The sequence below is a fragment of the Eubalaena glacialis genome, chromosome 13 (genome assembly GCF_028564815.1).
Source record: "Eubalaena glacialis isolate mEubGla1 chromosome 13, mEubGla1.1.hap2.+ XY, whole genome shotgun sequence".
NCBI classification, from domain to species: Eukaryota; Metazoa; Chordata; class Mammalia; order Artiodactyla; family Balaenidae; genus Eubalaena; species Eubalaena glacialis.
In genome coordinates, this window is record NC_083728.1 from 94,533,481 (window position 1) to 94,558,142 (window position 24,662).

The 24,662-nt window shown below is 48.3% G+C and overlaps 1 protein-coding gene across 8 annotated transcripts in view; it reads right to left on the minus strand.

The window, feature by feature from the left end:
• SUN1 (Sad1 and UNC84 domain containing 1) overlaps positions 1 to 24,662 on the minus strand; it is a 52,678-nt gene that overhangs the window by 15,495 nt on the left and 12,521 nt on the right. For 4 of the 8 annotated variants that reach the window (XM_061209119.1, XM_061209118.1, XM_061209114.1 and 1 more), the window contains exons 1-14: positions 23,082 to 23,201; positions 21,959 to 22,055; positions 15,263 to 15,412; positions 13,699 to 13,883; positions 12,740 to 12,766; positions 12,451 to 12,636; positions 6,821 to 7,018; positions 6,273 to 6,356; positions 5,910 to 6,020; positions 4,683 to 4,781; positions 4,054 to 4,147; positions 3,418 to 3,476; positions 3,123 to 3,268; positions 2,078 to 2,266 (exon numbers count right to left, since the gene is read on the minus strand). In XM_061209119.1, the coding sequence (XP_061065102.1) occupies positions 2,078 to 2,266; positions 3,123 to 3,268; positions 3,418 to 3,476; positions 4,054 to 4,147; positions 4,683 to 4,781; positions 5,910 to 6,020; positions 6,273 to 6,356; positions 6,821 to 7,018; positions 12,451 to 12,636; positions 12,740 to 12,766; positions 13,699 to 13,883; positions 15,263 to 15,412; positions 21,959 to 22,055; positions 23,082 to 23,100 (1,644 nt within the window). In that variant the 5' untranslated portion in view covers positions 23,101 to 23,201. Of the gene's footprint in view, positions 1 to 2,077; positions 2,267 to 3,122; positions 3,269 to 3,417; positions 3,477 to 4,053; positions 4,148 to 4,682; positions 4,782 to 5,909; positions 6,021 to 6,272; positions 6,357 to 6,820; positions 7,019 to 12,450; positions 12,637 to 12,739; positions 12,767 to 13,698; positions 13,884 to 15,262; positions 15,413 to 21,958; positions 22,056 to 23,081; positions 23,202 to 24,662 lie in introns of those variants that run through there. The other 4 variants (XM_061209116.1, XM_061209117.1, XM_061209120.1 and 1 more) reach the window with 4 other exon arrangements.

The following is a 24,662-nucleotide window of genomic DNA, read 5'->3' on the forward strand; positions in this document are numbered from 1 at the left end:
AGTTATATAATCAGAGGACATCCATACAGGAGACGCCACCACCAGCAAAGAACGCTTGCACATTCTCAACAACTAAAATCCAGTCAGAGAGAAAAACAGGAAGTCATCACATACTCTTATTACAGGAGTTTCATTCACTGATTTATACCCCATCTCATTCCAAAATATAACCACAATGACTTATAAAAATATAAGATGACAAATCAGGTAAAACAAAGCTAAGGGATGAAGGGCCACTGGGAGGATGACCCCAGGGCACTGGGATGCGGGAGGGTCAGCCGCTGGACTCGGCTGCACGTCCTCACGGCCAGGCCGGGCCTCCTACTGTACAGCCCGCCGGTCCTGGGCACAGCGGGACGGCCTCTGCCCAGCACGGCGGCCACATGTGCCCCGGAGCACCTGATGTGTGGCTGGGGCAACTGAAAGAGAAGCTAAATGTTACTCAGTGTTAATTTTTTTTTTGGGGGGGGGCCGTGCCTCGGGGCTTGTGGGATCTCAGTTCCCGGACCAGGGATTGAACCCGGGCCACGGCAGTGAAAGCGCCGAGTCCTAAGCACCAGACCGCCAGGGAAGTCCCTAAGTGTTAATTACTTTAAACTCGCACAGCCACATGCAGCAGGCGGCCCACTCTCCTGGAGACACACGTGGGATAAACCTGTGCCAGCCGCTCAGGGAAGGATAACAGGTAGCACGTTGACCACCAGTGTGTGGCAGCCGCAGAACCAAGCTTCAGTCTGCCAGGGTCACCGTCACAAGCATACCTGAATAGGGGTAAGTGGTGGAGGACAGCGTGGGAAGGATGAGCTAAATCTGCACTCAGCTCATCACATCTCGAATCTCATTTTAAAATGAGGAACAGAACACTCCTAACGGTGTTAACTGGATCTCACTGAAATCATCTCAGTTCTACGGCTGAGAAGCCAAAAATAAGCAACTAGTGAGGAATCAACGCAGGACGCCAGGTGGCCTTTGGATGTGAGAACCCCAAGCAGGCACCCGGGGGCCACGCAGAGAAGGTGGAACACGCCTAGTAACTTTGGGATCCCAGCGCTTGTCAGCACGTTACAGGGACCCGACCAGAATCGAGAAGATTCACACATTCTGCCCCCAACAGGTGTGAGAACACAGTGGATTAAGCCAGCAACAGCTACAGACAGGGGCGCACGCTGATGCCGGGACAGGTGAGCAGGAGGGTGGGAACACTGAGCCCAGTCAGGAAACAGCCAGCAAGGGGCACGCACCCCGAGACAAGTCGAGGCAGGCTCCGGCGAAGCCAGGCAGAGCCAGGCTGCTCGAGAGCACGGTGGGGCCACGGGGAGCCCTGAGGGGTCCGCAGGCCAACGAGACATGCGTGATCAGGGGTGGAGGGTCCCCTCCGGTTGGAGTGCCAACAGTTGGGTGGGTAGTGGGCTCTTTGCTGAGAAAACAGGATCAGGGAAAAGCATTTGTGGAGACAAGGGGCAATGCCTATTTTAAAGATTTCAATCCAAAATACCTAAATTAAATCATTGTGGAACTTAAGAAAATAAACATCAGTTTTGAGGAAAATGGACTGACAAGCCTTTCCTTGAGAACCAAATAAATGAGACACGTATATACAGGCCTACGGTTTCATAAGGAATAGTAGTTACTCAACTATTTCATGATCTTGAGATATTTTAAATCACAAATGTGAGCTTTTCAGTTCAGTGCCAGAAAAATTTCATCGAATTGTGTTCAATCCATTCATCAATTAAAACGCAGGCTAGGGACACCCGTCTGTCCCGCCGCAGCCTGACCTCACTCTTGGGCATCACCCACGTGCCTCCACCCCCTTCCCCAACCCTGCCTGCTCCCAGAGTGCACCCCACCCCCTACCCTGGCCTCAGACGTGGCATCTCCTCTGGGGGCACCTACCGCAGCTCCCCGCCACTGCAGGCCAGGAACCCACACTGCCATCCATGCGGCCACCTCTCACTGCAGGGCCCTCCTATTCCTTGTCCCCAAAAGGAAAACACAACACCCAAGAACTCCAAGGTGGCATCACCTGGGAGCCCGACAGCCCACCGGTGCCAGCCCCCTTAGATGCTGCCCTCACCACGCTCCTCACTGGGGGCGACACCCCCTCATTGCGGCCATGTGCCCGGTCCACCCGCGCCTGCAGTTTCTGGAGCAAGGTTGACAACTCTCCAAGCTTCCTGTCATGGCTGTGACACCGTCCCGACAATGCAGCCACCTGCCTTTCCACGTCACTCATCCGATGCCAGTGGAAAACCTCATCGCCAACCTGAAACAGTAAGAGGTTCCAAAGGTGACACAAATGAGAAGGTCAACCTGGCAAAGGAGAGTACAGTACAGGATAAGTCGAAACAACGAAACAGAGCGTTACAGTAAAACGTCAACTACAACACACACACACCCCCCAAAGGAAAAGACATGAAAATGTTCGTCATTAGTGATTTCCTTTACGTGGCAGACCATGGGTGGTTTTTATTTTCTTCTTTATGCTTTCTATATTTTCCAAAGTAATGAAAACTTTTTTTTAATGAAAATGAACTAAATAATGAGACCGCTTGAAATACAGGCACACCTCGCTCTACTGCATTGTTCACAAATGAAGGTCCGTGGGGACCCTGCGTCCAGTGAGTCTGTCCTCGCATCTTCCCAGCAGCATCTGCTCACTCTGTGTCTCTGTGTCACACTTTGGTAATTCTCAAAATATTTCAAACCCTCCGCCAGCCAAAAGACTACAACTCATTAAAGGCTCAGATGATGGTTAGCATTTTTTAGCAATGAAGTATTTTCAGTAAAGGCCTGTACATTATTTTTTTAGACGTAATGCTATTGCACACTTAACAGACTACAGTACAGTGTAAAGATAACTTTTATATGCACCAGGAAGCCAAAAAATTCGTGTGATACTGGAGCTGAACACGCAGTATCTCTGAGGTGTGCCTGTATGCATTACTTGAATTGTTTCGGAACATTTAAGGAGCTGTAAGACATCCTTATTTGACATTTTAAAATATTTTCTAAAACAGAGTGCCCAACTGAACTACCTTGTAGTTTACAAGTAGTATGGAAACTTACGCTGGAGAACACAGATTGGCAACGCCAGGGAAGAGCGCATCCTAACTGATTACCTGCAGAGGCTGGTTCGGGTGGGAAGTGTCGGGTGTGAGCGTGGTCCTGGGGTCATCCACCCCCTGTGCTCTGTGGCTGTGCATCCAGTTTAACACAGGCAGGAGTGAAAGGACATCACCCTGGCCCCATAATGAAATACTTGCACCTTGAAGGAGAGAAAAAGCAACTGTATACACATGTACATACAGTGCTTTTCAAAAGGTGTACTTAAATGTTCAATTCTTTCACTGATTTACATATATATGCATGTATACATATTAGTCATCTTAGGTAACAAAGTAAAATTTTACTTACCTAGTAAAAGTAATAGTGGAATGAGCAAGATTAAAAACTTGCAAATATTTCGAAGGCACCTAGGAATAAAAAGAAAAACATTTAACTTGGAAAAAGTAAAAGGCAGGGCTCACCATTCTGTATGACCGCTCTAGATAATTTTATACAGAATACCCCCTCCCTAATTTAAAGTGGAAGTCCACAGGCTGAGAAACGCAGTTAGTTTTATCCACAAGGTAAGTGGCTGCTTGAAGGAAAACCTGGCCACACGGTGCTGTCTCCCAGGCCCACGTGAACAACCCAGCAGGTCAGTAACTGCCAACGCGCCGGGCTGGGAGCACAGGAGGGCACTCAAGGATCTTGGTCATCGACCCACTGAGGCAACCTGGTGCTGGGGCAAGTGCACCAGAGGGTCCAGGTCTAGTCCCGAGCACACCCTCCCGGCTGTGTAATCTTGGACATGTCACTTAAACTCTGCACACTCCGGTTTTCTTCAAGGATGACACCTGCCTTTCCTTTCTCACAGGAGTGGTTTGAAAAATTAAGAATATGAAAGCACTTTGCAAAATATAAAATGATTAAATCAAATGATACCACGAAATTAGCACAAAATCAGTTCTTTAAAACACCAAGCTGACGTGATATCAGTTTCCTTACCTTGTAAGAAGAAACACATTCAGCCAAGAAACCAAAGTAACAAACTGGTACCATCCAATCCCAAGCCACCAGAATACTTCAGATGCTGCCTTCCCTGAAAGAGAAAACACCAAACATTCTAAGGAAACGTTCTTAGGAAAACCAAACTCCTAATGGACTGGTTTTGTGAAGGCCAAGCTAGCAGCGTAAGGAAATATACTAACAGATGCTTTGAAAGTATATTAAGATGAAGTTAGGGATGAAGTATATTAGGACGATGCTTAGTCATCACAGCAGGAATATCCACAACTCAAACACAGGAACGTAAGTAAGCCACAAAGCAATATGTCATACACAAGACAAGATACAAAAGAGTAAACAACAAACCCATGCGTTCTCAAGTACAGTAAAACCAAGCAGCTAGACTTACAACAGCACCCAATACACTGGAGAAACAATGAATGCCATGCAGCCAAAAGCACAGTATGTTAGCACTGCTAAGTAATAAAGGATGGAACACGTTACATCAAGGATCAAAGCATGTAAACCGAAAATGAAATGTTTACTTGGTTAGGTGAACAGTTTACTGCAGGTGCTTAACTGCCAACAGCCTAGGAGCGAACGCTAACACGGAAAGCCAAAATAACCACCTGGAGCGGCCAGCGCCAACCACAGCACCGATGACACCGTCCTGGACACAAACCCTCCCGTGGCTCCGACCTCGCGCAGCGCCTGCACCGAGAAGTGACCTGTGCCGGAGAAGATGTGGGCGGGAGGGGCACCTTCAAACACCAGCCCCACAGTCCCGACGCGGCAAGAGACACCCACCGTGTGGCACTGTACCAAAATCCTCTCGCACCAGTCAAGAGTCTCTCCTCAAGAAAAACAATCGACTACTTGAAGTCCAAGCAAGATACTGAAACTAACTTATGAAAACCCTGCTCTGTGTCTGAACAGTTTTCACTCGCTTCTGCCTGTAGACACGTAGGACGTAAAATGCAGACGTTTCCTATAAACCCGCGGGGGCTGGCTGGCAGCTGCCCTGCACGTGTGCACAGCTGCTGCTGGCAGAATGGGTATTGGAAAGACAGCACAATCGTTTAAAGCAAGTAAGATTCCATGGACACCAGCAGTTAACATGCTCTGGGTGAGACAAGGGTTACTCAAACAGCAAGATGAAAATCTTCCTACAGCCCGGTGAAAAAGTATTCTGGAATTATAACCGGTAGTCCCACTGGATGACAAAATAAAACACAATAAACTTTATACCGAACGTCACACATTATATAAAGCAGAAAACTGCTCGTGAAATCAATTGTTTTCATTTTTTAAGAGTGACCGCTGGAAGTAATACACCCACAACAGCATTTGCGTGTTGACTCCTGAAAACATTAAGCAATTCCAACACGGCTCACATGCAAAGAAACATGGTGTAAGAGGATTTTTAAAAAAAATCCATTGCTTTATGCTTATTAATTAACAGTTAAGAGACAACAAATTTTGAAGTTAAGCTTTTAAAGAAAGCTGCTATAAAGGCACCCTTCGGCAAGACACTGACAGGTGCAAACTGGATTTCTCCATAGCACGCCGGCTGCACAGGCTCAGGACGCGGCCCGTTTGCCGGGCGCGGGCCAACCGTACCCCATGCAGGACACAGCTTCTTCTAAACCGTTCATTTCACCTCAAACACGTTGCTTTCCATACGCTTAATTTATACTAAATACACGTACAAAGAAGCTTTTCAAGAGCAATATTCTCCATATTTTAAGACAGTTATTATTTTCCTGAACACCTGAATTCCAAACACAAATAAACAATGAACAAGGAGCATTTGTGAAAACACGACAGAAACAAAACACAAAAGCGCGAGAGACAACCTGCATGGGACAAGGCGAGCCCCACGGTCCCTGCCAGCCCTCCTGGCCTTGAGGGCTGCGAGCGGGTGGCGGTGCGTGTTTCCAGGTGCTTCCTCCCCTTACAGTCATCGCCTGTGGGGTGGGACAAGCAGTTAATTGGACAGATGAACACGCAAACCCTGTCAATCTCAACGGTGCGCAGCAACGGCAGTTTGAAAAAACTAGGAAACTCAATTATGAAAAACCAAAATCCCAGCCAGTGCCCCCTGGTGGCTGTAGGCTCCTGGTGTGAAGGGGGGCAGCGAGAGCCCTGGCCCCGTCCTAACCAGCGGGGCCCCAGGACGGCCTGAAAGGATGGCACAGGTGCGGCCGAGCCATACTTACACAGCGACGCCCCGTTTGCACGGAGGTGGCCGTCCTCGCCGAGGGGCTCTCTCATATTCATCCTCCCACAGTGACTGGAATGAGCTGCAACACAGGCGAGAGGGGCCTGAGCCCGGGGCAGGGGCTCTGCAGAGTGGCCGGGGGCGTGCAGGCCGGGGGCGAGGTAACCGCCTCGCTCAGGAAACGTCGTCAAGTCCCGCCTGCCCGGGGCATGCCCTGACCACCACATGGGATGGGCCCGCTTCAAACATTTTTGAAACATCATTCTAAATGCCAGTCAGATAAATTTTTTGCTTTAAAAAAGGTCATAAGAATAAAAAGATGAGTGTATTAACTTTTTATTTAATGTTTAAACCCTGATCAACTTCCAGGAAACATCCAGAACTGCACAGAGAACAGGGAGAGAGATGCACAGCAAGGCCGCGAAAGCGAGAGGCCGCGAACGATGCGAGGAGAGGGCGTGAGCGAAGCGCCACGCGGGGAAGAGTGTTTTCTCCACCTTGAAAGCTCTATTTGGTGGAAAAAGGAGGAAGAAAGTATTTAAATACCTTTTGATTCATGGCTTTTTGACTCACAGCTTTTTGATTCACGATCTTTTGATTCATAACTTTTCAATTTGTAATTCTCTGATTCATAATTGAGCTTCATTAAAGCCACTTGGAAGAGCTGAACTAAGAACGAAGGAAAGGACGCCGAGGTGCGCGTGACCAGCGACAAGATGCTATCCCTGCAGCGAGCGGCGCGGCCTAGTGAGAAACCGTGAACACAGTTACTCCTCCCGCAGCACGCGCTCCCTGCTATGTCAGAGCCCGATTACTTACTTTGGGCAAAGTGGAACCCACTTTTTTTTCGGCTGTGCCTCGCGGCTTGCAGGGTCTTAGCTCCCCAACCAGGGACTGAACCTAAGCCCGGGCAGTGAAAGCGCGGAGTCTTAACCACTGGACGGCCAGGGAATTCCCTGGAACCCACTTTTTTAAATGGACACCAGAGACACACGCTCGGGCCGAGTTGCAAACCAGCCCCATCCTGAAGCTCCAGCAGCACCACATCTCTCCCACAGGCCGTCTTCCATAAAACATCCAATCTGAGGTCACTTCACCCCAATGCTGTTTACACACATGCTACCATCTTTAGAAATTGGCAAACGACTTCTCTTCCCTGACCTCCGGCCCAGCAATCCCACTGTGTTCCCAGCCTCGAGAAGGCCTGTCAGCGAGAAGCAGCCCCTTCAAAGACGTCCGCTACAGCACGTGCAGCAGGGTACACAGAGACACCCGACATGGCCACCTGAGGCTCAGTAAACTATGGAACGTCTTGTCAAAGTTGCCTGGCCATCCTCGGCTCCTTTTCCTCAGCACCTGGAGCATCAGGACAGACAGCGCGACCTCTATAACCCACAATGTGCAGGGTGACAGTCTGCAAATCACAGTGGCTAGAAATTTTTATTCTTAAAAAAGAATTTTTAGAAACTGAGTTATTTGTAGCGAGGTGGATGAACCTAGAGTCTGTCATACAGAGTAAAGTAAGTCAGAAAGAGAAAAACAAATACCATATGCTAACACATATCTATGGAATCTAAGAAAATAAAAGGTTTTGAAGAACCTAGGGGCAGGACAGGAATAAAGGCGCAGACACAGAGAATGGACTTGAGGACACGGGGAGGGGGAAGGGTAAACTGGGACGAAGTGACAGAGTGGCATGGACATACCTACACTACCAAATGTAAAACAGACAGCTAGTGGGAAGCAGCCGCATAGCACAGGGAGATCAGCTCGGTGCTTTGTGACCACCTAGAGGGGTGGGATAGGGAGGGTGGGAGGGAGACGCAAGAGGGAGGGGATATAGGGATATATGTATACGTATAACTGATTCACTCTGTTATACGGCAGGAACTAACACAACGTTGTAAAGCAGTTATACTCCAATAAAGTTGTTTAAAAAAAAGTTTCTTCACTGAGTGGCAGCTGAGGTGTGAGGCTTGTTCCCGCACAGTGGCTCCACGGGACGGCCTGCAGACGGGGCTGCTTGCCGGCGTGCCCAAAGCGCAGATACCCAGCCCATCCACTCACCCCTGGCTCGGCTCCCTGAGTTTAGGGTACATGCGTGAGGCCAGCGGGGACTGGAGAGGTCTGAGCTGGAGTGATTTAGAAGAAATAAAATCAGAGCTTTTTCCCCCCCAGATAGCCTGAATAAAGGAGTAGGCTATCTGTGAATTGGAGCCCTGAACCAAAACAAATGTAAACCTGGGGCCAGGAGCCACCGAGTGTCAGGGCCAACTCTTGTGTTACCCCACTCACACTCTTCTTTGTTTTACACCGCAGCGTGAACTTTATACAGAGGTCGGACAAAAACAGAAAAATTCATGAAGAGGTAATGCAGGATCTGTCTCACTGACCATCAGCGACACTAAAATCCATTTTTCATTCATCAAATCGGCAACATTTTAAAAGAACAAAAATATAAACTTATTTAGCAAGAGTACATGGAATGGGGACCCTCACGTGGCCATAGGGGGAGGGCAATCCTGGTCAGTCTTTTGGGAAGTCAATTGGAAGAATCTATTTAAACTGAAATTGTACAAAATCTTCTTTTCTCAGCAGTGATCAGTATTTATTTAGAAGCTGCTGGGTGGAACACTTTATAAAATATATTTGTGGTTTAAAAATAATTGTGGTTTCTTCAGGAGGACGGGCTCCGTCGGAGCTGCTCCCCCTTAAAGCCGGTCAGTAGTTCAGCTGCTCAGCTCAGAGGCCGAGCCGCAGCCGTGTCACGCCGTCCACTTCAGCCTTAGCTGCTCGGCAGTCACAGCCGTCCCACCCCGAAGTCAGCCAAGTTGGCCTGTCCCTCTCCCGGAAGCAGCAGACGTTTCCGTCCTTACTTCTCTAAAGACTGAGGCTGATTCAATTAGCAAAATTCTGCTCAAAGCAACCAAGACGACTGACGAAGTTTCAAAGGAATGACTTTTCATACACTCATTCATTCATTCATTCAGACCTATCTTTTCTAAGTTAGTTTACACCTTCTACTGGGGGACGCAAGCATTGCCTTAGGCAAGAGAAAAAACACAGAAGTGTGTGTTTTCAGATTCCAATTCCCTGGGTCCTTCTGTGCGGTTATCCCAGGGGCCAGGGAGGCCCGAGGCGCACCGGCCCACGTAGGAGCGCCTTTTGGCAGAGCCGGGTCTCCCGGGTCTCCAGTCCCTACAGGTTTCTCACACAGATGCCAATCCTCACAGGAGTACTGAATCTGTTCATCTGCACGCGTCCTATCAGCGTCTTGCTTTGTTGAGCACTGTTCGATGTCCCAGGGAAAACACATGGAAGGCTTTTAAAGCCTTTCTGATGTGGCCCAGAAAATCACGTTTTGTCAACAACGCACTCAACCTGAACCTCAAAAGGTTTCAGAATCAGAAACTACGTGGCTCAGGCGGGATGAATGATGTTTAATGTACCTATGCTACTTCTGGCCTGCCTACCCCGAAGATTTGTGCACATACACAAATACACCCAAAGAAAACACTGCTTTTAAAAGTGTACAAACAAGAAAGCCTGAATGTCCACCTAGACACTGACTAAACAAATTTCGATACAACCATAAATGCAATATTAGACAGGCATCAAAAAGAATGAAGTTCATCGCAATTACCATTTAAAATGAAAAAAATTGCAAAACCATGTATTTGAAGTAAAGACAAAAACACACTCTATGTTTCGGTAGGAACATGAAAGCAAAATTCAGGTGGTGCTTACACAACACTGCGAAATGCCAGTGGACTGTACGCTTTAAAATAGTTGGTTGATTTCATGTTATATGACTTTCACCTCATTAAAAAGGCAGGAGAACCCACAATGAACAGGATTAGCTGCAGCTCCCTCCAAAAGGGAAACCAGACAGGGACTGGGGAGGGACAAGGGGAGACTTAATTCATCTATTAAATAAATAGATAAATTTAAAGGTTTAAAGATTTCACAATGAGAATGTAAGAAAAAGAACAAAAAGAAAGGAAATGTGGAGTGGGGGTTAACTTATGATTGTGAAGAGTTACCCACATTTTGAGTAAATACGCTCATGTAACAAATTCATGCGGTGTGACCTCAACCACGCAATAAGAGTGAAAAGCCTCTGGGTGTAGGTTACGGGGGATTTTAATTTTCTTCCTTGCACACCTCTGTGGTTTTCAAAAGTTCTTTGATAAATGTTTTACTCAAATAATTAGAAACAAATTTTTTCAAAGGTAATAAATTAGCATTGGCTCTACAAACCACTGCTATAATCTAAAAGAGCAAGGGGCATGATAAGAATAGAAGCCCAAAGCAAATAACAGTATAGTAACTTGTTTCCTCCGCCAAAATACTCAAGACCGATTTAAGCAGGAAGTGGGATGAGTTTCCAGAAGCTGCCACCAAAGCTACCACGGCTGACCTTCCCTCTGAAGACACAGCAACCGCACAGCTGGGCTCAGGCCCACCATCCTCCATGCTGTCAGAACAAGTGGCTGCATTGTTGGTGACGCAGACGTAGCTGGGGGAGAGCAGCAGACACTGCCACAGACAGGCGGCAACCTGTGAGCACCACGACTCCACCAGGTACCGTTTGTGGAACGTGCTTTTACCCTGACAAGGGTGTTATGCTCAACTCAGCAACGGCACACTTCAAAATGCAGCCTCAAAACCCGACACACGGCACGTCAGGTACGGAGTCCCAGCCCTGGGAGAGCACTCAGAGGACACAGCATCTCGGGGAGGGCGCCCTGCAGGCGAGATGCCTGGGGCCAGGTCCAAGCTCCATCACTTACCAGCAAGTGTCTGAAGCTGGCTGAACCTCAGTTTACCGGTCTGTACAATGAGGGTGACAACCGTCCAGCGGGGCTGCTGTGAGGGTCAGTGAGGTCATGGGTACAGAGCGCGGGGGCAGAGTGAGTGCTCAGCGATGCTGGTCTCCACAGCACCCACACGATCCAGAAACTGCTACAGAGGAAACCCTCATATTGATTCTGCCACCCCCTTCCCCTCACTGTGTTCCCACACTGCTCTACTAACGCTAAGGAGGTCGGTAACGCTACAGCAGCCAAAACCAGAAGGTCTAGCCACAAGGATGAGATGCCAAAATAGAAATAACTGTCAGTCCAGGTACCATCCTTCATATGTCAAAATCATCATTTGAGAAGTATGAACTGGGCACCCTCGTGCGCAGGGCACAGCCAGGAACACAGGGAGCGGACAGACAGCGCCCTGCCCTCCTGCACTGTCCCGTCCAGACCCTGTCCACCCGCCTGAGCATGTCCTCTGGCTCTGCCAAGCGGTCCAGTGCTCAGACTAAACAGACGAGGTACCAAGGGCTTGGAAACAAGGCGACACATGTTTCAAGTCGAGGGCTCCCAGCCTCCCTATGTGTTCCCTTAAGGCGAACAGTGATCACAGCAGCCGCGGAGCCCCGAGCCTGGAGGGGCACCTTGGTCACACGGTGGCCCCCAGAAGGGCCTCTGTAGCTGTGCTCTCCCAAGGGGCCCAGCAGCGAGGCCGACTCAGTCTGGCCCAGGTGTTGATCAGAGCTGGGAACATGGCCAGGCCCGGGCCCTCTGTGGTCAAGCAGGCGCACCGGGGTCCCAAGGGCCTCCTCTGCCGGTCAGTGGGGCCAAGGTTGCCCCGTGAGACCTTCCATCATGCCTGCCACCCTCCCAGACAAGGCTGGTGTGCCATGTGCCCCCCAGAACCCACACACTCCTGGTGAGCTGCCCCTGCGGTCACGGACTCTCACCCACAACAGAGACCAGAGAGAACACGTCCCTGCCTCGAGCATCACCGCCTCCCACCCTGACTCCCTGGGCGCCTGGAGTCTGCGCTCCCAGGAAAAGAAGGAGCGTCTGCACGTGACCGCACAGCCCACAGGTCCAGTTCAGGACGAGGTTTCTCCTGCTTACTCCAAGTTCAAATTTATGGAATTCCAAACACTCCCAGGTACAAAAAGACCAACCACATCAAATGTAAGTTGAGAGAGGAGGAACAGAGGTAATTTTTGGTGCATCTCTTAAACTTTTAAAGGATAACTTTGAGTTCGAGTCTACAGTAGAAACAGTGCAGACACTGAGGCCTATAAGACAAGGTTGATAAAAAGAAAAGGAAATATCTAATATTTGGACGCGAACTCTTTTTCTAATTTTTAAAAGAGCAAGACTTACGTTTTTGACTCCTATCCCTCGAGTAAATCCTTGAGGCCGGGCCACGGGCAGCGGAGTACGCGGTGAGCGCGCCTTTGCGCTCGGAAAGGAGGTTGCAGTCGCTGCAGGTGTAGCCGTTGCTCCCCGCTGCTTCTACGGCCCCTGCGGCCACATCGCCGTTTCCCTGAATGGCAGCTTTATTCCCACCTGAAGTTTGCAAAAAGGAGAGGGAACCCGCTTATTACAATCTGCAAACACCTAACTAAAACCTCCATCTTGAAAAATGTGGGGAAGAAAAGGACAGAATTACCTTTAAGCTCTCCGTCATCGTCAAGACCTAAAAAACACACACATATTTTTGCTGTTGAGCTCAAATTATCAAAAGAGAACAAAATACACAAACTCAAAAGTAAAGGTTACAATGGTTAATAAATCAGCATCATGGCACTGGTCAAGATTGACTTCCTACAACGCCTAGAATTAACAGAAATTTCTCCAGGTATATGCAGATGCTTGCTTTCAATTCCAGGTGAAAGCACATCTCTGGAGAAAATACCTCCCCACACACTCTGTTCTCACGCACTCCCACACTGTCTACACACACACACCCATGCTGCGCACAGAAGAACAGGCAGGAACCTCAGCACCAGCACACTCGCCTCCTCTGCTGCCCGGGAGCTACTCTGCTAGTGAGCAAAACAGAATACGAACTCCAGGGCTTCCCAAATCAGCACATAAGATTTCTGGAACGAATCTAATCTTTGAATCTTCTCAGAAGGGCCAGCCGGAACATCAAGTGGACACGAGCAGCTTTGCGGCCCCTCGAAGCCATGGCCCCTGCGGCCATCGAGTCCTCCACAGGGAGGACTGGGGTCACGCTGCTGCCTTAGTCAATCCAGGTCACAAGCCACATCATTTCCTAGTGTCAATTCGTCTATACTAGATACTTTCCAATGAGACAAAAATTGCTGTCTGGAACTTGAAATCATGCTGGTGAGTTTACCAATGACTTTGCTTAAACATCCCACAAAAGTCATGCATTTAGACACACAGAGTTAATCAGACTGCCCTGACCACTCCACTCCATCTTCCACATCACGACACACGATCGGCAGCTGGAAGCAGTTTCCCTGCATTTCCGATCTCAGTCCAGAGGAAGGCCTCCAGACTTCCTGGGGCTCCTTCCCCCCAGTAAGGGGAAAAGGGACAACCCGGCCATGATGCCCCTTCTTCCCAGAAGAACTGGAGAAATCACTGGAGATGACTCACCCCAGAAGTGGTCCACTTTGGTCTGCTCGCGGATCAGAGACTCGTCCAGCACAGGAGGCCGCAGACAAGCCGCAGCCCGCATGGCACTGGAGCCGCTCTGGCTGACAGCCAAGGACAGGACCTTCCTCGAGGTGTGGTTGATACTAAATGCCGGCTTGTGTGCACTGCTGCGCTGTTTCGCTAGTCTAAAAAGGAAGGAGAAAGGAACAAGTCCACAGACTTTTTCTAGTAAATACAAATGATTACATTTTACCAACACAAAATCTTTGCCTGACAATGAATATACTACTGTTAAGGCAACGTGCTCTTATGCCCTTTCTGCTGTAATGAGATATCTGTTAATCTAAAAAAGGAATTGTTAAGCTGGGCTCAAGAACTCGTCCTAAAATTGTACACACAAAGTAGTTCTCAGATTATTTGGGGCCTCATGACCCAAAAGTGGTTCAAACTAAAAATAACCTAAGAATAAAAATGACCTATATTTTGAAAATATATGATTTATAAATTTAGTGTCCCCCCCACCATTTAAAACAAGGAACTGCATCCACAGGCACATTCCGCACTGTTTCTCAGTCACTAGTAAAGGCGGAACTGCATCAAGTACAGCGAGGAGAGGCTGTCACCAAAATCCTTTCTGTACTGGATCCACCACAAGGATGGAGACAAAGCCCTTGAAGACCCTCCCCACTGAGGGAGCGAGAAGTGAGCAAAAGGCAGGGAGCAGAGACAGGAAGGCCCCCATGAGCAGGTGCACCGGGAAACCTGGTCCCAGCATCGCCCGGGGACAGAGAACCAGCCTGTTACAGCCGTGGTTCCCACAGCAATACCTGCATGAACACCCCAAACCAGTATATCCAAGAACCTCACTGCAAATGAACCCCAGGTGGCTGCGGGGCGTGCAGTGTGTGAGTGTGAACCACAGATGGGGAGGTGACGCCACAGACACCAGCGCCCAGCCTTGCTGTCAGGCCAGTGTCCCGTCACCTCTCAACAGCCACCGTCCCACTCCCAAGAGTCGACCACTCACGCAGGAAACTCGTCACTCTTACATGAGTGATGTTAAAGGAAAGCTGTTACTTTTATTCTTTATCTCTAAATGGTACAAAGATTCTGCACACTTTTGCTCCTTCTTGGGCACAAATAAGTGATGGGCACGTGGAGAGTTCAGAAATCAAGTGAACAGGACAATCATAAATACAGGTAAACATCTAAACTTCACACGTGTATCTTTCAGTTCACAGATTTTATAAACAGACTTAAAGCACTAACAACACAGACACCAGCAGGGCCACATGATGATGGGTAGGGCTCCTCCCTTAACCGCTGGTGGGGCCCGCTACGCAGATGAGCTGGGAACACTTGCCCCGGACGGGAGGGGTGTCCGCGTCCCTCTTTACTCCAGCGCCAAACAACCCGCACACCCCAGCCCTGGTTTCAGCCTCATTCACAGTAAAGCTACGACCATGTGTGCAGTTGTGTGTGTACACACATATCCGTAAATTCGAAAGAGTGAAGTCTTACAGACCGAAACCTCATGTGTTTGGCTTTAACTGTTTTCGCTCACCTGGCCGCTCTGTCCCCAGTGGGGCCATCCTCAGCGGCACGGGCTGTGGTGACCAGGCGCAAACTGCGGCGGGACATTCTCGGAGAATCAAATACAGGGTCCAATCTGTGCTCAGTCTCGAAGTCCAGAGCATCAGAAGAATAACTTGAACTAGAAGGGAAAAACCTCGTCATAAACACCGCTTACCGCACCACTTTTAAAACAAACAAATAACAAACAGAACGTGCAACCTAGTGTGAATTTTTAAAAAGAGCACATGCCACAACTAAGAGTCTGCATGCTGCAACAAAGACCCCGCATGCCGCAACTAAGACCCGGCGCAGCCAAAATAAATAAATAAATAAAATATTTTTTTAAAAAACGAAAAAAACAGCCATCACTATGTGAAGCCTTTCCGACAGAGCAAAAGCAAGCTGGCACCCAACTTGCTCAACAACTGACACCCCTACATTTGCTCTGATCACAGCACATGTGAAATGAATCCCCCAGCTGCCTGGTGTTCACGGCTACACCCGGCCCTGGGAAGTGCGTGAGGACGTGCTAAATTCACGAGACTCCCCACCTACAGGGAAGGAGGTCAACGTTGTTAGAAAATCATAACCATTTACTAGTAGACACTGCCTGATAAAGCAGTTAATGAGATAGTGACCACTACGTGATATTTAATCCGAGATCCCAGTAGGTCACTGAATGAATCAACATAAGGAGAAAAGGAAAAGCCAGTGACTGAGCCACCAGCGCACTTCGCATTTAATTCATCATAAACCCAGAGACAAACTAGTACACAGAAAAGCCACTCCATTACCCTTCCACGTAATTATCTTAAACCAAAACACAGATCCTGATTTTAAAAAAAAAACAAAAAACAAACAAAAAAACACAGATCCTTCTGTGCTGTCAGCAAGTTTTCCAAATCCAGAAACGTGAGTCGAGAACCTGTTCTGTGCCTCCTTGGGGGCGGGGATCCTACAGACAGTCCAGCAGCTGGGGCCACCACACAGTGAGGACTCCACACCTCCAGGAGGTGAGCTCACAACCCGACAGGAAGGAGGAAGGTGAGAGAGGGAGGGAGAGGCCACGGGGCACGTTTGTCCTGTTCCACAGGGAACAAAGCAGGCCAACAGAAGAACTGCAGCCCAAGGTACAGAAGGTGGGGCTGCAAGAGAACCTCGGGCCTGGCTTCAACCAAAGGGCCTTCGTGAGCGTGCGCGCTAGAGGACGGCCTGCACCCTGGAGGCCCTGGGCAGGCCCTGCTGTGGCGGAGAAGGGAGCTCCAAACCCCTCAAGTAGTTTATCCGCAGGAGGAGGTAGAGACGCTGGGGGCACGTCCAGTAGGCAGTGGGAGAACAGCCCCCGCTCAGGACAGCAGACCACCGGGCTAAGGATCTGGAAATCCACGGTAACCAGGGGTATCTGAGTAAAGTAAATGGGCTTAAGAACATTTCCGTGTTTTATTTTATATTATAAAAATATTTTCAGAATCAAATTCATCATAAACTTATCAGATATGACACTAAAAACTGTTAAATCAAACCCTCAGAAAGTTATTACAAATTGCTTCAAGTTGTCATATCCATTTGAGGCGTCACACGTAACTTCAGGAAAAGGTCCTCCTCAACTTGAGAGGCTGGAGTGGGGGCAAGAGAGAGGCTGCGCTAACCCTCACTGAGCAGCAAGGACGCTAAGCTCTACCTAATTTTAGTATAAAATATGCTTACTTTTCTTCCAAGATTATTTTTAGTACTTTACATAATTACAATTCTCGTTTAAGAAAATTGTTATTTCAAGTCAGAATCTACCACGTAAGAATGGACCAATACCCCTCCACCATCTTCCTCTTAACCTAAGTCCTGGGTTTAGAGGACGGCCATTTATGAACTTGAACATCAAGAAAGGACAGTGCAGTTCAAGTCCACCGGCCTCTGTCAGGCCCCAGACCAGGTGTGTGTCTCGAGGAGCAACCTAGACAAATACGCAAACGTGCAGAAGGCAAGAAGCTGACGACAGCACCCGCACCTCTGTCTCCCACCCACACACGCCCCAGAGGCTGCAACTCAGGGGACACGACAACGCTGCCAGTCTGGACAGGGTCCTGGCTTTCCAACACAGGACCTCTAACACAACGCCCCTGCCGGCAGAAGGGTGTTCCAAATACCTGTTACTTTGATTAGAGAGGGTCCTGGGAAGAAGCCAGTATAGCGGTTGTTTGTAAGAGCAAATGAGGGAGTTCCCCAGTGGCCTAGTGGTTAGGATTCCGTACTTTCACTGCCACGACCCCGGGTTCAATCCCTGGTTGGGGAACTGAGATCCTGCAAGCCGCGCAGCATGGCCAAAAAAAAGAGCAAACGACTGGGAAATGTCCATTAATAAGGGGATGATGAAATAAACTAGGATACATGTACCTTACGTAATGCAGTGAGGCCGTTAGAAAACATAAAAGATCTATATATACTGTCACAGAAAGACCTCCAAGATATACTGTTAAATGAAAAAAGAAATACTCTATTATCATCCTATTCATGTTTTTAAAAATATATATAACACAAAAGCACAGGGTTCAACCCCTGGTCGGGGAACTAAGATCCAGCAAGCTGTGCAGCAATGCCAAAAACAAATAAATTAAATATTCACTAATAAATAAAAGCACATATTACCAACACAGATGTGTAAGAGCACAGAAAAGACCTCCAAACCGGGAACAACAGTTACCTCTGGAGCTGAAAGGAGGGAGGCACATGGGTACTTCCACTCTGAGCTGGACAGTGCTCAGCTCAACAGACCCGGCAGCAGTGTTCACAGCGGGGGAGGGAGAGGGAGAGAGGGAGTGGGGGGGGGGGAGGCGGGGAGGCGGGGACCAACAGTTCTGTGCTGAGTTCAGACCTGAATGTTGACAAGCGCCTCTGTCTGCATGTGAGGGGCTTTCCTGAGGCGTTGGGCGCCCACCCCACGACTCCGTGAGTGCTCCACCAGCTCCTGTGTTCTCCTGCCCTAGGCTGGGATCCCAACCATCATCTGTAACAGGTTCCCATAGACAGATGCACCCAGGGCCCAGCAGAAAGATTCGACTGTCTGATGGAGACACAGGACACCAGCACCGCCCCGAGGCAGCGCAACCTCATCACATGCCATGTTAAAGGTTACTTTATTTACTTATTTTTAAAATAAATTTATTTTATTTTTGGCTGCGTTGGGTCTTCGTTGCTGCACGCGGGCTTTCTCTACCTGCTGTGAGCGGGGGCTACTCTTCGTTGTGGTACGCGAGCTTCTCCTAGAGCACGGGCTCTAGGCATGCGGGATTCAGTAGTTGTGGCACACGGGCTCAGTAGTTGTGGCTCGCGGGCTCTAGAGTGTAGGCTCAGTAGTTGTGGTGCACGGGCTCAGGTGCTCCGCGGCATGTGGGATCTTCCCGGACCAGGGCTTGAACCCGTGTCCCCTGCATTGGCAGGCAGATTCTCAACCACTGCGCCACCAAGGAAGCTCCTTTATTAATTTTTCTATAAAGCTGGGGTGGGGCACAAAATTTTAAACTGAGGTGTCTAATCCAGGATGAGAGAGAATTAAGTGACCAAACTAGGATATAAAAGATGATAATATAGACAAAGACCCCAAATATAAAGTATAGATCTAATCCTTAAGGGTATAAGATTTTAGTTTAGTTCTCTCATCAATTATGCATTGTTCTTTTTAAAATGTCTGGTATTTAGACGCACTTTTATTTATTTGTTTGTTTTTGGCTGCACCACGAGGCTTGCAGCATCTTAGTTCCCCAACCAGGGATTGAGTCCTAACCACTGGACTGCCAGGGAATTCCCAAGATGCACTTTTAATTAAAAGGCTGGAAAAAATCTACCTCAGCTGAAAGCCGGATGGACACCAGGCAGCAACGAGCCGTGGAGTGGGCAGCGCGCCACCAGCGCTGAATTTGGCTATACCGTCAAAGGTGCAGCCGGTAACTGGGAGAGGGCATGTGGGCAAAGCAAGTCACACCCGGTGACAATTCTAAGGCTCTGCCCAAAGTCCTACCATTCAGAGTACTGCTCTACCTGAGTACCTAACCCCAGCACTGCCCCTCTGAAGTCCCAGCCTCAAACCTCACCACCCATCATTGATGACCTTTCACCACAATGGTTCTCCTGCCTCACAGGGACCCCAACTCTGACTGTTGTCACAGCTGCCCCCAACTGTGTCCCCTGCCCTGCTGGCCTTCTGTCCCAGGGCCTGGCAATACTCTCACCTGGATAAGCTCGACTGCCCTCCCTGTACGGCTCCAGACACTGCAAGCCCCCGGAGGGACTCCTACCAGTGAGGTCAACGCCCTCCCTGTCTCCCAGCCCAGCAGGTCCCGACTGCCTAGCAACATATGTGACAGTCACCTGCCCCAGACTCTCTCCTCTCCCCTCCTTCTACCTTGGGTTCTCAACACCTGGTATTCTGACTAGTTGTTTTAAAAATATCGTTATCTTTTAGAGATTTGCTTCAAAACAACCCACTGCGGAGGGGAGACCAAGTACTGGTAACTGTTGAAACTAAGTGAGAGGCGAAGGGGCTTATCATCACTATTCTCCAAACTTTCACACTGTTTGGCATTTTCCATAATAGAAAAACATCTTAAAGAAATGGCATGACCAGGATGTTGCAGGATCCTTTACGTGTTTACTGAAAGTGCTGAGGCTGCAGGCCAGCAGTGCTGGACATGGAGTGGTCAGCCAAGGGCCACCCAGGTGGTAATGAGACAGACGGTCAGACTGGGGAGTTTAGCAGGCGGAGGGGGAGGGTCTGGAAGGACAAGGATATGAGGAGGACAATTTCGGGCCAGGCCAGGTGGCCAAGGGCTGCGGGGAAAGGCTGCAGGGAAACCCAGCCTCCAGGGACCATGAGTTTCCGCTGGAGCTGGACGGTAAACAGAGGCTTCACTGAAGAGTGGGGACGCAGAGACACACAGGCAGGAGAAAGAAGGGCAGGCAAGGACAGAGCCGGCTTCAGCACGGCCACTTGAGGCCGGTCCACAGCTGGGTATGTCCCCTCCAGACTGGCTGTCGAGTGGCTGGGACCCTCGGCAAGAGTTCTGCTCCTCGTGCTGCGGCGCCCGCCCATCACAGCTTCCTGTGTCTCTGTGGGCCCTCGGCCTCAGGGCACCCTCGGGCTCCTATCGTGACCTGCTGATGGCCAGACGAGAACTGCCGCCCACATGGCTCCTGAGCCTGAGTCTCACACACCCTCCCGCTAACTGGTGGTCCTCCTCCTGTGCCCACGCCAAACCGTGACTGTCACCCTTGGCTGCTCCTTCATCCCCTTCCTCCAGTCAAGTACAAGGCCCCCAGTGTTCCCTCCCGAACCCCTCTCTCCCCACGCCCTGCCCAGCACTAACGCGGTCTGGGCCCCCACGGAGTCTCACCTGAACTCCTGCCAGTCTGAACAGCACCGCCCCACTCTCCATATCTGCATAACCCTGGTTCCACCCCTCCTGGCTGAAACCCTTCGCTGCCCTCCCCCCGCCCTCAAACACAGGCCCACGTCCCAGCACAGCTCAGTCCGCCTGCCTTTCCCACTTCAGTTCTCATCCGCTTCCGATCCCTCCGCACACCTCACTGGAGGAGGGCTGGGTTCTCTGTAGAGACCCAGACATAGGCAACTTTTAAAAACTGTATTTAAAATGGGTTATAATAAATAAATATAAAAACAAAATAAAATGGGTTATAAAAGCTAAAAATAAATTACCAGGAATTATTTTTTATGCTCCACAATACACAATAAGGAGGAATTTTACTTGAGTTGGCCCACTCATTTTGTTCTAAAATACTACAGGACTTTTAACAAAAAGGGTGTTACCACAGAAAGTGTGACATGATCTAAAATTGTGACTAAAAACTCAATCATTAAATATGAGATTTGACTAATGCTGTTAAGAAGTAGTTTTCTTAAAATACCTTCCAATTTTCTTTAAGTTTCAATTACATTTTTACCCTTTAGAAGAGAAGCCATTGATAAAACTGACACTAGCATTTTCCTTGTGTGCTTTAAACATCTTGCCAGGATGCAAAGGTTTTTCTATCTGCCAATCAAATCTTCACCAATCCAGGAATGTTTTCCCTTTGGCAGTAGCCCATAATTTTATAATACTTAAGTTTCGTCTCAATCATCCTTTCTATCAATACTTGGTAAACTAGAAAGGCAAAGAGCAAGTCAACAGCTTCTAAGACTCAAACTTCAAGGTTCAGCATCAAATCAGAATACAAATAAAAACAGAAAACCTAGTGCATTTGACAGAAGTTGTGGTCTTGAAACTGTGGGCTTCATCAAAATTCTACTTATGATGGCTCCTCTCAAAGGCAAGTCACTTTCCAGGTTAGTTCTGTTAATTTAAAAATATTCAGCCATTAATATAAATCACAAAACCCCACCATAACCACACAGATGTGTTCTCGAGACCACAGCCACCTGGGTGGAGGCTAAAACAGTCATTCATTTGCAGTGACTAATCACTGAGTCATCAGAAACGTTCGGTTTTCAAAACAACCTCATAATTTCCATGTTAGTTTAGCAGTTTTGTAAAACCAGAGCATAACATAAAGTTCATAGATATTTTCACTTTCAACAAAGAGCAGTTGGGTGCAAGTACCATAAAGCCCCCATTAATCCAACAGCATTCAAGAACAGCGCAGGCAAGACAACGTAACACGCATGCGAGCAGCTCACCTGAGTGCATACGTGTAGCCAGTGTTCTCGGGCACACACTGGGGAGGAGTGTACGTGTGGAGCCGAGAAAAGTCCATGTTCACAGTCTCAAAGCATACTGCAGAAGGCGGGAAAAGCAATGCAGGCTGTTAAAGGCCGGAACACACAGAGGAGCCCTGTCTGTGGTGGCCCAATGCAGACTGACTAGAGGCACCGTCAACACTTTGATCAAACAAGGCCAGTAAAGCAGGGTTGGTTTGGTTTTGTTTTGTTTTTTTAAGCAAAGGAGACAAGTTTTCTCATGGTTGCAAGTCCAGAACACAGTTGTCATACTTAGTTCCCTAAGATTATAAATCTACAAAAGCAACAAGGGGAAATCCTAGATCAACTGACTTAAAATGATGAAAAGAATACAGAAAGTAACTCAGAATCCTTTCCAAAATGTATTTTTAAATTCCTGAAGGTGTCAAAATGTTCTTATTCTTCTGGAATAAATTTTCATTGTTATTAAGTAAAACAGAACTGATTCTTGTTCCGTGGTCAAGAAGCACTCCCATACTTTCCTAGACAGCAAAATTTTTACAAGTAGCTCAGAATCAGAAAACTGCAGGGTGAATAAGAGATAAGCTTAAGGCACTGTTAATACTTTTATTTTTCCCCAAAGGAAAACACATTATTTTCAAATTAAAAAGTTTTGGGCATATTGTTTTTCATGTTGTCATCTAGATTTCTTTGGAATGACTCAAACTTTCCTCTGGCTAAAAATACACACACACACACTTCAAAAAAAAACCCACACCCTCGTAGGAGTAATGTGAATCATAATCTGCTGTTGAAAGATCAAGGAAGATAAACCTGGATAAAAAATATTCAGGTATAAATGACTGATTTCTATCAACTAAGCCAAAAATACTTAAATTCACTCCATATTCTTTGCAACAGTCCAAATATGCTTTTAAAAATTAAGCACCCATAGAAATGAGGAACATTGTTTATATATAAAAACTTTACTGTGCCTACTAATTTCGACATTGCTCAGTTCCTCTCAGGGACCTGGCCCGCCAGCCCAGGTAGAACACACACTCAACAAGTACAATTCATTCTATTAATAGACATGTAAACCTCTTGCTGCAAATAAACTTACCTTCGAGTACTGAGTCCATGCATTTGTTCAGTACCTGTTCACCTGCCTCGAGCTCCCCTCTGTCTCCTCCACCAGCACTGGAGCCCAGGTTCAAGGGCACAGAGACTGAGGAACAGCACACGAGGGGCAGCCTCATGGCTCAGGCCTCCTCCCAGCTCCCCCGCAGAACAGAGCCACACCCAGCAGCAGTGTAGTAATGGCTTCTGACTGTGCTGTGGCTAGTAATGACTTACTAAGCAACCATAACAATACTAATACCCCATAACTGCTCTCATCCTCTAGAGAAGATAACTGATTTTTACTTCCTAACTTTACTCCCAAAGTGATCTTTCACTTTCATGTTTTACTACAACCCACATTACCAACCCCAGGTTAAAGCTGTTCTAACTGTTGCTAATTTCTACCAACTTCTCTACAACTCGTATTCAAGAATTCAAGACGGGGGCTTCCCTGGTGGTGCAGTGGTTAAGAAACTGCCTGCCAATGCAGGGGACACGGGTTCAAGCCCTGGGCCGGGAAGATCCCACATGGCGTGGAGCAACTAAGCCCATGCGCCACAACTACTGAGCCTGCGCACCTAGAGCCCGTGCTCAGCAACAGGAGAAGCCACCGCAATGAGAAACCTGCGCACCGCAACAAAGAGTAGCTCCCACTCACCGCAACTAGAGGAAGCCCGTGCACAGCAATGAAGACCCAATGCAGCCAAAAATAAACAAACAAATAAATAAATTTATTTTAAAATAAAAGAATTCAAGACGTCCTTAGTGAACTGAGTATTTGGACCGGTTTACAGAAACTGGTTTACAGTGTTATAAACAAGTGAATGGCAGGTGCCCGAAAGCAGCATTTAATTTAAACATCGTGACTATGACATGGAGACACCAGAGCGTCCAGCTAAGAACAGGGACTGACTCCTGCAGATTTGGGCTCCGATCCCAGCTCTGCCCACTAGCTGAGTGACTGCGCTGAGGCCAGCTCCTCGCACACAGGAAGCTCCATGTGTGAAGCAGGGTGGCAGCAGCGCTACTGGCAAGGCCGCTGAAGGGATCTGAGGAGGTCCAGCCCAAGGAGGTCCAGCCCAAGACTCAGCACAGAAGGAGCAGTTAGAGCCTGGTGAGGAGGACATATGCAAGAACTAACAGCCTTTTTGTTTTATTTGCATGTATGTATGTATGTATGTATTTACTTATCGGCTCTGTTGGGTCTTCCTTGCTATGCGCAGGCTTTCTCTAGTTGCGGTGAGAGGGCGCTACTCTTTGTTGCAGTGCACGCGTTTCTCACTGCGGTGGCTTCTCTTGTTGCGGAGCACGGGCTCTAGACACACGGGCTCAGTAGTTGTGGCTCGCGGGCTCTAGAGCGCAGGCTCAGTAGTTGTGGCGCACGGCCTTAGTTGCTCCAAGGCATGTGGGATCTTCCTGGACCGGGGCTTGAACCCATGTCCCCTGCATTGGCAGGCAGATTCTTAACCACTGTGCCACCAGGGAAGTCCCATGCAATTTATTTTTTTAATGCTTTCTTTTTTTTGGACATCTTTACCTCATACTTTTTTTTTTTTTTTTTAAACTTATTTTTGGCTGCGTT